Here is a 13,500-nt window from a genome sequence, read left to right on the forward strand (position 1 = left end):
GGAGGTTAACTCCTCCAATGACAGCCTAACCACGAGTAAAACCCCACCGTACATGATATCTTTAAGCCTTGTGTTAACTGTGCTGTCTTACGCCATCACCATGCCAGCTGACCTGCTACAAATACACCTGGCCAACTCTCTGGATAGCGCCTTCCTACGGCACGTAAACCCCAAACAGAGAGAAGTGAACGTGCTCCTGAACCAACTCATCAGCGAGTCAAACCAAGTCTACAGACCTAAAGACATTGTCAGTGTCAGGATGTGGAAGAGCAACACCCACACCAAAACACACATTCCAAATGTGGTGGCCTACCACGACAGCAACACACAGCTGTACCTGGCCCCAAACATGCACATGTGTACTTTAACCAAAGACATTCATTATCTCTGCCTTAGCAAACCCTTCCTCAGACACAACTCTGAAGGAATCAGCGAGCTGCAACCCTGGGTCAGCGATACGCGCTGCCCTGCCGAAGCCAAGCCTCGTACACAAGTCACAGAAACGCAAGCAGAGATTGTGGGTAACAGATGGCTCGTCAACACTCCTGTGCGCTCAGCTATGCTGACCTACGACCAGCATGACACCGCCACCCGTGCCAACCTGCTGGACCAAGTACTGAAAGGTACCACCCAACACATTGACATTACTCCTGTCGATACAGCCCTCCAAGCACTGTCTCGACAGCCCATTCTGAACCAGTCATCTGCGGTCCTAGCCTGGACTGCTGCCGACACTGCACGGTGCATCTCCACCGTCATTGGTCCCGCCCTTACTCTTGGCGTGACCTTCATCCTATACAGGATACTCAACGAGATGCAAACCTCTACAGCCAAACTCACGACAACTGTGGCTGGAGGTCTCCGATGGAATCCCCGGAAAAGGGACGCAAAGTGAAAGACAATACCGAACCTCACCAAGCTGAATCCTCAGCTTCAGGAACCACCTGTCATCATGACCCACCTGCTGCATGACCATCACGATTCACCTGTCATCTGCCCATCCGGATGATTGCCGTCCGATGATGTCCACACAGGGACTTCATCTGACGTAAAGGGGGAGATGTAACAGATATGCAGGTCAGCGATTCATGGGTTAAATTCTGTTTTGTAAATTCAGACTGTTGGTACTAAATGCCAGCCTGGCTGGACTTAAATTACTTTACGATACCCATGTGAGCCTCAAAGGATACCTGAAACCAAATTCCTTAACACACACACACACACACACACAAAAAGAAACCTTTCTTTTTGTTCCTTACTTTTGTAAGTCCTTTATTAAATATGTATTTTATATGTTTGTGTATTGCATAAAATGGTTAATCCTGGGTAAATGGTTAAAGTGCTGACTTATAAGTGGAAATGCTTGATTTCAATCTTATACTTTCTCAAAAAGAAATGTTCTGCAACCCCCACACTCCTTGGTAGCTCGTAAAATTTTACGAGCTCACAGGACCACAGGACAGGAAACCTAATCCTTACAAAAGAATGATAGAATGTACTCAAATGTAGTCTTAATGTGTATAGTATTGTTTTTGCGGTACATTAGAGGTTTCCCATATAAATTGGGAATATCTGCAGTGTTATCATGTGTTAATCAAATCTTTAAATGTGTGTAATTCTGCATTTGAATGTATCTTCATGTTTTGATCATTTGCACATATTAATTTTAGTATCTGTGTAATCGTCATGCTTTGACAGACCCATTTATCTAGAGCAAAGTAATGAAAAATGTATTTAATCTGGAATAATGAACTTGCTTTAATATTCCTGATGAAATCGGACAGGCCCTAAATCATCAGGGGGTTGTCTCAACAGAGACAAAGGAACTTTCCCGCCGCTTCAGATCACGGATGTTCATTGGGTGGTTCACGCGAAAAGAGGCGTGAACATCTCAAGCTATAAGAGTCGACCGAACAAGGTCCGCCTCTCTCTTGTCTCTTCGTCGCTCTTCTTGCTCTTCTTCCCGTTCTCCGTTCTCGGACACGTCGCTCCGCGCGGCCTCGGGCCGCGCTTGGTTCTCCTCCCCCCTCAGCACACGGACTGAGGAGAGGAAAGCCATTTTCATGGCTCATTTGGAAACTTTCCTTTTCGTTTCGTTCTTTTCTTTTCTTTACTAAGTTTATTCAACTATTCGCCTCTCCACGCAAGGAAGACGAATTCTGGAACAATGTTTGTTGAACCTTTCAAATACCGCGCGAGGACAGAACAAAGGACCACGTGCTCCACGCTCACGCCAAGCGCAGCGTGCATGCGCGTCACATGGCCTCCGTTTCATGGCACATGGCTGTTTCAACGGGAACAGTGCGTAAAGCTCACAAGCTCGACGCCGATCTCACGCCACTCACATGGGACACCTTTTGCAAGTATCACTTTCTCTATGGAGATTTAAATGCTGCTTTAAAGTGTTGTTATGATCTGATTTGTTGTTGGCTTCTAAAAGTTACTGACTATGATTTTCATACCTGAGCTCCTTATGTGATTCCATTCTATTTTCTCTCTCTCTCTCTCTCTCTCTCTTTCTCTCTCTTTTATTTGGATTCGTTATGTATTGTATAAAGCTTACTGTTTGTATTGTCGTACGCATATTTACTCTGTGTGATTTGTAGTTTGATGTATTACTAGTTTAATTATTAAAAACCCATATACTGACGATTGGCCTGGACTCCACCCCACTCACATTACGAGTCCCTGAGATGTGTCTGATCTTTAGCTACAAGCTCTAAATTTAGAAACTAAATTTATCATAAGGATAGGATAATATTTTCATGGCCAGAGAATACTTTTCCTTGAATTATAAGGCGTGATAACTTTATTGAAAATTGATAGGTCTACAGTGGTGTGCTGGACATACCACGGTTTGATCTGCAGTAATTTACGGTTAAGAGATATCACAATAATTGATATGAAGAATGTAATATTGACATATTAATGAGTAAATTACAGTGCCCTGTGATTAGTATTGGTATTGGCAATTGAGCTATTTTTCATAATCAATAAAATTAAATGTAACTGTCATCTGAGATATATATTAATCAAATTTTTGATTAATTATTCAAATTCCCTATATATCATTTGAGTTAATTACTATGTAAAACTCATTTTTGTTACATCTCTTTAGTTCTGGTGCAGTAAAATGTGGGGTTTATTAAGGGAGGTATAAGAGAAGCAACAATTAAAAATGCATTTCTCTCTGTTAAAGTCAGCACAACTCCTATTTGAGTAAACAATCTGGAGACCATTTTTGGTGCATAATAACTAAATAATACAATGAGGTGACTCAAACAAGTGTTGATCATTTTAGTCGCACTATAGGCCAGGACAGTATGTGTGCACTTAATAAAGGGGAACTGCCCACAGAACCACCACTGATTAATCATTGCAGGCAAGAAAAAATAGGTTTCAGGATTAACACAAGCAGCTCTGATCATAGAACAGGCTGACAGTATGGGACGTTGTCTACCACAGATGTCAAAACACCCATTAAAGTGATAGCAATGAGCCAAGTCAGAAAAATGAACAGAAATGTTCTTGAATTTGTTGCAATGCTGTAGTATGTCAATGGAAGCCTGATCGCAATAAGCAGGTATATTGCCATTAATGTCAGAGCCATGCATACTGTGAAATCACCAAGATGATAGAAGAACATCCTTGAGATACAAGAGTAGTATGAAATGGTTTTAATATCAGCCAGCACCTGAGATCATGGTTATGCTGCAGGTAGAGGAGAAGATTGTCAACAACAGATAGATAACAGATTAATATATACATTGGTTTGTGTAAATGCCCATTAGTTGAGATGATACACAGATTAATCCCGTTCCCAAGCAATATGAGCAGTGAGCATTTCACCAAGTACAACATGTTTCTGGATCAACATCCTTATTGATCCTGGTACAACATTCCAATCAACCAATCAGAATTGAGATAACTTTTCACGAAATATCTGTTTTAGGCTTAAAATCAGGGTTAGGAGCTTCTACACCCTTGTATATCAGCTATCATTTCCCACTGATTTTAGGAATAAATTACCAGTAAGATTAGTTTTAGGGGTAGGAATTGGGCTTAGTCTATATTTTTGGACAATAATGTTGATCCAGGATCATCAAAAGATGTTGACCAAGAAAAGATGTTGACCAACATGTCTTATGTGTCTTTATGACCCAATTTGAGCATGTAGGTTAATAAGATGAGGAATGATCTGAGGAGCTTTTGATTCCGCAGGTGATCAAATCCAGTGATTATAAAGCTAAATTGTTCACAGTTTCATTTGCCATTTTCAGTCAACTGCTAAAACAGACACAAGCAAAATACAATATATACACATGATTAGTCAAAATTAATTATATCCTTGATGTACTTATTTATGCACAGAAAAAAAGCTCCTATGAAGGAAAATGGCAGCAGGATGCAGACGATGTTTGTAAAGGACATCAATCTGAGTATCATCTTGATTAACAGATGTTTACATTAACCAGTGTACATAGTATTCTCTGATGTAGATTGATAACAATGTTTGTGGTTTGGATGTAACACCCCATCCTGAATGGTTAAAATCATTATGCATCAGAAGTTAAGTCTAGTTAGAGGTTAGATTGTTTCTGCCTTTGTATCTGAAGCATGAATCTTCTTAATGTTAGTGATGTTTCATAAACAAGTTTTGGGAGGAGCATGCACAGATAATTAACACGGCCAATTCATCATCATTTATCACATCCAATAATCAAAGCAGTCCTACCTTCGTTATTCTAATCTTTCAGCATTCGGTTTGCTCTATTTGCCACCTTATCACAGACCCAATTTTCCGTCCAATGAAGAGATCTATACCGGGGATTTTTTAAGATCTTCCGCAATTTGCCAGCCCCATGATCACTCCTTCTCTGCCAAACACGGCCGCCAAGCACCAAGCATTATCGTGACAGCTACTCTTCTCGACCAGCCACACGCTGTGGCCAATAGACCGTGCAAAGCCCCGAGCTTGCCCCGCTTGACACCACCATTGTCCCGCTTAAGACCCGGCCCTCCTCGAGCGCTGGATCACAGCAGACATTCAGCGAGCTTGGGCCGCACCCCAGATCTCACCGCAGCAAAGCCTCACTTGCTTCCTGCTATGGCTCAGCCTTTCACCATGGCTTTTCCAGTCACAGCGCAGTTTTTTTTTAACCATGAAGCCAAGAAGGCATTTTTTTCCAGAGTTGTCATCCACACTGAAATGTCTGAAAGCATTACATTTGCCTAACTGTCCATCTCCAAACCTCACTGAGATGATACCATAGACTGTATAAAAACGTAGACGTAGTGTCCATGACTTTCACCCATAGGTGAAGGAGTAAGTACCGAGCTCAGAGCTCTTTCCCTGGACAGCACGCCAAATACGCATAACCCTTTACTCAGTTTATTATATATAAGTGTGAACTCGTGAATTGAGCATAAAATAATGTCTGCTGGCCCTCAGTCCCAAAAGTGACATCAGTTACTGATTCTATTAAAACAATTGTGTAATGGGATCTCAAATACTACAGGGAACATTATCGGCTCAATCATTAAGAGGGCCCCTGTGTATATTAATGGGGCGGAAGCATCATTGCTATTTTACTAAGATAGTGAAGCAATTGCTTGAGCAGGAGCGAATTATTTATTTTCAGTATTACAAATTATTTATCATTCAGAAATTTAAGCAGACCGCAAGTTAGTTTATTTTAACATCACAAATAAGTGGAACATTAAAGACCACAACCTGGCAAATCGTTAAATCATAAGCAAAAGCTGATGCATTTGAGCCCTAAATGGCTGATTAGATTTGTGGAAATAGTAGTTTATATTCTTACATAATTTATCCATCATTTTATTTTATTTTTAATACAGCTTGATTATTATGTCTTCTGAGAGAAGGTGTGCTCACTGAGGAAGACATTAGAGATCTGATGTCAAGAGTTTTCATGGAACATAGTGCTACAAACAATGTGACCATTTTTTATTCTTTTTTTTGCCTGAAGAGTGTCAACACATTTGCTATGTTAATTTGCTCTCTGGAGACTTAAAGATTCTGAAGATTGTACAGATGCGAAACCTAACCTGGGAGTATTATCAATAATGAGCGATGTAAATAAGTGACATTATCGATTAATGTTCACAATGACACACAAACACAATCAAACCAAGCTGCCTGTAACCTTTAACCTTTACCGTAAGTTATTTATCTATCAATAAAGACCCATACAAAATACAAAATAAATACTTACACAACTAAACCACTTATTAAGCATTTGGATATAACATGTAATATGACTTGTGAACAGGGCCGTGCACAGACCTTTTGAGGGGCATGTGCTGAAACTGAAAAGGGCACCCCCCTCCCTTTTTTTATATCAATTATATATATTATCTTTTTTAGCTATTGTGTTTGGTTTTATAAGCTAATTTGTATTATTTGGTTAACATGATTATGAATGACATTGAGAAGAGGGGAAGGTGAGCAATGAGTCAAGTATTTTTGACAAACTTTTTTGAAATATAATTTAAGTAATTATGTCCAACTCAATTCCAGATTATAAGAGACTATAGCCATACCGTTACTATAACATATCCAACATGTATCCGCCTACTTGGCAAAAATTTGATACTGTGGTGGACCAGGGATGTTGGTCTCTTGAAGGTCTCTTATTCAGTACACTTTCCCTAAAATAAGCCAGCAATGAAAAAATAAATAAAAATAGTGTGAAATGTACAGTTGCAGTGAAAAGCATTTCTGAAGGATCACGTGACACTGAAGAGTACTGAACTGGAGTAATGATGCTGAAAATTCAGCTTTGATCACAAAAATAAATTACATTTTAAAATATATTCATATAGAAAACAGTTATTTAAAATTGTAAAAATATTACACAATATTACTGTTTTTGCTGTATTTTGGATCAAATAAATGAAGCCTTGGAATGAATCATGAATTACATTCTGCATGATAAAATATAAAGATTTCACAGTGATCTTCTGTAAAAAAAATTTAGTTACTACTAAATTACTGTAGTAAAACCATGTTTTACTACATGTTATACATGTGAGGACGAGCAGAGAGTATACCATAACATGATTAGCCTAAATAATAAATTAAGTCTATCAGCAATCATAAATCAAAGAAGAATTTCTTAGAAATATATGTTATCTAGGTGACGAGGATCACTCGTCGCTTTGTGTAAGTTCCAGTACGAAACAGCGGGGGGCGCTCCTGTTATGATTTTCCGATGGTAAAAACAAATTATATGTTGTTGTATTACTTGTCAATATATAGTTTTTGACCAGCGAATGTGTGCAAATGTGAATTTTTTTGTCCATCATTAAAACGAAGACGGCGCCTGCCGCTGCCGGGATCACATTACATTTTCATCTACAGGTTACAAACTAGTTTTTCTAGACGGAGCGCTCAGTTTTTCCTGTGGTAAAATGCATTTGGCCAAAATCGCATTTTATAAAAGATGAAATGCTACTGTATGCACAGGCTATTTAAGTGTTGGCTATATATTGGCTATGACTAGATGGCAAATGCTAGCCCTCTCTCTCACGCGACGTCCCCCCTGTGGAACTTCAGTTGATTCAATGAATATTGAGGGGGCGGAGTTATCAGCTTACTGACAGCTTGAGGATCGAATAAGATTTACAAAAGCTCGTTTTAAGAACTTTCATTTGCTAAATATTTGTAAAACAGACAGACAGATGTAAAGGGTGACCAATAGCATTGATAAAAAAAAATAAAAAATAAAAAAACACCACCAAAAAAAGGGCACTTCAAAGTGTAAGGGCAAAAAGGGCATGTGCTCTGCACAGGTTGAGCCCTACCTGTGCACGTGCCTGCTTGTGAACAACATTGGAGTAACAGCGTTTGGTCATAAAATAGGCTTTGTACATTGTAGAATTAAATTCTTATTATTTTCTTACATTCTTTTTTTCTTCACTTTAAAAAAAAAAGAACCGTCTATAACAAGATCAAGTCATCACAACATTATATGTAAGGATGTTGTTTGTTGACTTCAACTCAGCATTTAACACTGTCATTCCCACCAAGCTGACCACAAAACTTGGAGACTAAATTAACACCTCTCTCTGCAACTTGATTATGCACTTTCTGACCAGCAGACCTCAGCATGTTAGGTCAGGACACACCTGCCCCACCACAGGCGGCAAGGAAGTCGACCGGAAGATGAAGTCGGCCGCGTGCCGCCATCTTGTAGCAGAACTTCACTTGCGTTAGCATCCCATTGACCTCCCATTCATTTTGGCATCACTTTGACAGCGAATAACTTTACATCGGAGGCGTTTAAAGACTCCATTATTTATTTCTAAAGATACACCACAATGTATAAAGGGCTCCATTACCTTCTTTGTTACATTATAGCCCCGTAGAAACAGTTTTTGTAAAAATAGGCTAACGATTGCGTCATAACCACTCGACTCTCTGTCAGTAAAGAAATTACCGTACAGACAGGAGGAGAAGCTCGCAGGCAATTAACTTAATATGGCGTACTGGCGTTACATTTTAAAATACTACACAAAATAATTAATCAGAATACTTACTCCTGCTCACTCACGCCAAAGAACTCCCCGCTCAAGCTCGCCGTCTCTTCAAGATTAACGATGGCAGTTTGCACGCACAGCTACTTGAAGATTTACATCTGTCAGACAGGTTGCTGACGTCATCAAGCTTAGTTTGAGTCTGCGCATCAGAAACGGAAGTGCTAAAAATAGCTAAAAATGGGCTTCACTTGTCTCAATTGAGTTCCAATGGGGTCGCTGTGTCCATTTCTTTTACTGTCTATGCTCCACCACCATCACAATCAACACCGGCATACCACAGGACTTTGTGCTGAGCCCATTTCTCTATCCCCTCTACACCCACGACTGCAAGCATGGATCTAACTCCATCATCAAGTTTGCAGATGACATCACAGTGACTGACCACATCAGAGACAACAACGAGACTGCCTACAGGGAGGAGGACTTATTAAAATGTAAGATTTAAGATTTAACTAAGTATGCCAATTACAGTACATCCTGAGATTGCTAGAAATACAGCATTTAAAACGAATTCTGCTCATATAGTTAATTATCATGTGCTGACGTGCTGATGGCCAGTTATAGAGATGGTAATCATACTAATGCGCCTTAAAGTCAATAATCACACTTTATTCATATAGACGGTGTTCACATTGATAGCTGTGATTAAGTCAAGTCAAGTCACCTTGATTTATATAGCGCCTTAAACAAAATACATTGCGTCAAAGCAACTGAATAACATTCATTAGGAAAACAGTGTCTCAATAATGCAAAATGACATTTAAAGGCAGTTCATCATTGAATTCAGTGATGTCCTCTCAGTTCAGTTTAAATGGTGTCTGTGCAATCATTTGCAATCAAGTCAATGATATCGCTTTAAATGAAGTGACCCCCAACTAAGCAAACCAGAGATGACAGCGGCAAGGAACCAAAACTCCATCTGTGACAGAATGGAGAAAAAAACCTTGGGAGAAGCCAGGCTCAGTTGGGGGGCCAGTTCTCCTCTGACCAAATGAAACCAGCAGTTAAATTCCAGGCTGCAGCAAAGTCAGATTGTGCAGAAGAATCATCTGTTTTTAATCTGGTCTTGTCCCAGTGGAAGGTCTTTACAGGGGATCTGTATCTGGGGCTCTAGTTGTACTGGTCTCCGCTGTCTTTCAGGGCTGTAGAGGTCCTCTCTATGTGCTGATCCACGATCTGGTCTGGATACATATTGGATCCGGGTGACTGCAGTGACCCTCTGATCTGGATACAGACTGGATCTGGTGGCTACGGTGACCTCGGAATAAGAGAGAAACAGACTAATATTAGCGTAGATGCCATTCTTCTAATGATGTAGCAAGTACATCGGGTTTTATAGGAAGTGTTCCCGGTTCCGGTTTACCTAAGTAATGCAGCCTAAAAATCCTTTTACGGATTTGGATATTAGAAGCATATTAGTATGTTATGTGTAAACCAGGTTAAAGAGATGGGTCTTTAATCTAGATTTAATCTAGAATAATGCGCTCTCGACATTTGTCAGTATAATAATGCCCTAACCCTAACCCATATTTTATAAAGTCTTTGATAAGTTTACAATACGAAGGTCTAGCAATGTAATTTGCGTGATGTCCCCGCAGGTTGGGGCGGGTAAAGAAATTTAACTTTATGCGCGATGCGGGCTGGGGCAGGCCAAATAATTTCAGAAAAGCAGGACCTGCGGCTTGGAAAAAAATCGAGACCCGCGCATCACTAGTACCCAGTAGCCTATTTATACTGAAAATTAATCAAACTAATCAAGCTCATAATGGAATATTACAATTTTTTGAGATAATGAAATTTACATTTTCTAAGGTGTAACCACCAGAATTAAAAACTTAAAATATTTCAGTTTGTGTGCAACGAATCTAGAGTACAAGAAAGTTTGATTTAATTAAATTACAAAAAATAAAGACATTTTCAATGATTTTTAAAAAAGATGCATCTATATGCAATAATAGCCTAAATGAGACAGCCAATGATCACCAGATTTTATACAGGTGTTATTATAACGATTTTGTAAATGGTGATCAGCAACCAAATAATTGATAATGTGGAAGTTACTGCCTCTTGACTTGGTGTGACTTGTCACGTTTTGCAGACAATGCAAAGGCATTATCTTCAAAATAGGAGTAAATATCAAGTTTGAGTTGTTTGAGTTGAATTTTTTTTACTGTTGGCAATTTAGATTACTAAAATATCTAATTGTTGCTTGGCCATGTGCTCTTCTGTCCACGTGTGTTGTGTTTTGTGGAGCACATGGTTTGTGTTCGACCACGTTGTCCTGTATTGTTGTTGCATGCAGATCATGTTATCAGCTGCGTGCTTTCATATCCTGTTTTGTTGTGTGCTGTGTAGCGCACAGCTTGGTTTTCCCTGGCTGCATGTTGTCTTATCTTGTATGAAAAACTGAAAAAACTATATGGGGTAGTTTTTGTTGCTCTTTTGTTTAATTTTATCAATAAAAGCCCATTGTCTGCAGCATTGAGTCTTCGCATCAACCCTTCGTCCCCTACCCTGTCAAAAGGGGCCCTCAGTATGATTGCTTTGGGGCTTGGTTCACATTGTGTCTTCATTCTGCACTTGGTTTTGGAATGGTGCTGTTGGACACATTCCCTATATGTGTGTCAGTGCAATTGGTGAAGAAGAAATCACCCACCAAAGGAAGGTTTATGTAGCAGTTTAGCTAACTGATATGAACATATTCAAGATATGTCAAAATTTAACCAATCAGTGTCAACAAAAATTTTACAAATTGGGCTATTTCTCTATCGCACCTATAGAGTCAGGACTTGTCTGTAAGGCCTTAATAAAGTCTGATATGGTTGCATGTCTGGCGAATGTTGTACACAGGAGTTAGCAAGGGTCAATGGTTATTTTTGTACATATGAGTATCAGTTTATCTTAGAGCTTGCAAAAAATAATGAGAATCAAACTTAACCATGAACTTGTTGAAACACATCTTTATTTAAAATGTTTTAAACCTCAATATTTTTCTTAAAATTTGTCTCTTACTGTTAGCATTACTTCATACTGGGATGTTTGCTAAAACTGATGGATGTGACACATCACAGCCCTACTTAGAACATTTTCCACCAGTCACCACTGCTGTAAATCACCTTGCATCACCAACATCTTCAGAATCACCCATGATATTTAATACCATATTATATAATTTTATCATATAATATTATTATGATACAGCCTTTAAGTGATTTGGTACAATTCTTTTGTGCAAAAATACATCAGCTAATCGTTTCCTGATCTCTTTAGTCCTGGTGCAATAAACAGTGGGGTTTATTAATGAAGGAACAAGAGAGGCTATGATTATTATTGCGTTTCTGTCTGTTAAGCTTAACACGACTCCTATTCGAGTTAGTAAATTAGAAACCAGCTTTGGTGCATAATAACTAAACAAGACAATGAGATGACTGGAGCAGGTGCTGATCATTTGCTTTTTGTTTGAGTTGTTGGAGAGTCTAGTAACGCTGTAAGCCAGGACAGCATAGGTACACAGAATAAAGGGAAACTGCCCACACAGCAACCAAAGATTGATCATTGTAGGCAAGAAAAAATAGGGTTCAGGATTAACACAAGCAGCTCTGATCATAGATGGATAATCACAGAACACATATCTGATGACAGGCTGACAGTATGGGACGCTATCTATCACTGATATCTCAACACCCATTATAGCAAAACCAATGAGCCAAGTCAGTGAAATAAGCAGAAATGTTCGTGAATTTGTTACAATGCTGTGGTACCTTAATGGAAGCCTGATGGCAATAAGTCGGTCTATTGCCATCAATGTCAAAGCCATGCATGCTGTGATACCACCGAGATGATAAAAGTATGTCCTTGAGATACAAGAGTAATATGAAACAGTTTTAATCTCAGCCAGCAGCACTGAGATCATGGTTGTGCTGCAGGTAGAGGAGAATATTATGTCAACAATGGCTAGATTACAGATTAATATGTACATTGGTTTGTGTAAATGTCGGTTAATCGAGATGACACACAGATTAATTCCATTCCCAAGCAGTATGAGCATGTAGGTTAATAAGATGAGGAATCCGAGGAGCTTTTGATTCTGGAGGTGATCAAATCCAGTGATTATAAAGCTCTGTACATTGTTCACAGAGTAATTTTCAGCTGCCATTTGCATTAACTCACTTCCTAACATTCAGACACAACTATTTTAAAATACAAATATAAAATCAAATGACAACAATTACACCCATGAAGTTCTCATATATACACAGAAAAAAAGCTCCTATGAAGGAAAATGGCAGAAGGATGCAGACAGCGTCTGTTACGGCCAGGTGATGAAAACTGTAAAAGTTGAAATATAGTTTTAACAGAAATATAAAAAGAGTTTTGATCATTTTAAATTCTAAACATGAATAATATGCAAAGCATTTTCCAGTCTTATTCTTCCTTAGAAATGCATTTTTAGATCTTTACAAATATTAGAATTTCTTATACAAGAGCTTCTCAGACGTTGCTCTCATCCATTTCAACAAATGTGTATGTGTGATGTTGTGCCTTTTATTTTTTTAATTGCGTGACACATAAAGTGCGTCACAGTTTTTCAGCAGCAGTGATTAATCAATTAAAATATACAAATATGTTTTCTTTAGCAATGGTTTTTCATGTTGGTCTTACACAGCTTAAATGTCAAAAAGTATAGAATATTTTAAGAAAATTAAAATGCCAATATCGTATTTTTTGAAACCTGTTGTGAAGAACTCAGTATAGCCATACTGGTAAAAAATTCAGGCAAGGGCCTCCCAAGAGGCGAGTTGAGGTCTTTTGTGTTTGTAGGGCAGTATAGGTAGGCAGGGAATGACCTCCTGCTGGGCTTGGTCATATTCTATTGGTGATATGTAGGGAGAAAAAAATCTATTCACCTAACTATCGCAATTCTTTTTCAATTTT

General features: G+C 38.8%; 1 protein-coding gene and 1 pseudogene across 1 annotated transcript; both read right to left on the reverse strand.

The window, feature by feature from the left end:
* Positions 1-3,104: 3,104 nt before the first annotated feature.
* Positions 3,105-11,713, reverse strand: LOC113100095 (olfactory receptor 6N1-like; annotated as a pseudogene).
* Positions 11,697-13,032, reverse strand: LOC113100108 (olfactory receptor 6N1-like). Its single transcript, XM_026264976.1, has one exon. The coding sequence runs from the start codon at positions 12,743-12,745 to the stop codon at positions 11,756-11,758; it is 990 nt and encodes a 329-aa protein (XP_026120761.1). The 5' UTR covers positions 12,746-13,032; the 3' UTR covers positions 11,697-11,755.
* Between the last annotated feature and the right edge of the window lie 468 nt (positions 13,033-13,500).

The sequence above is a fragment of the Carassius auratus genome, unplaced genomic scaffold (assembly GCF_003368295.1).
Source record: "Carassius auratus strain Wakin unplaced genomic scaffold, ASM336829v1 scaf_tig00217171, whole genome shotgun sequence".
Classification (NCBI taxonomy): domain Eukaryota; kingdom Metazoa; phylum Chordata; class Actinopteri; order Cypriniformes; family Cyprinidae; genus Carassius; species Carassius auratus.

Excerpts from the sequence above, each read along its gene's own strand:
- LOC113100108 (XM_026264976.1), bottom strand. The coding sequence starts at position 12,745 with ATGTTAGGAAGTGAGTTAATGCAAATGGCAGCTGAAAATTACTCTGTG.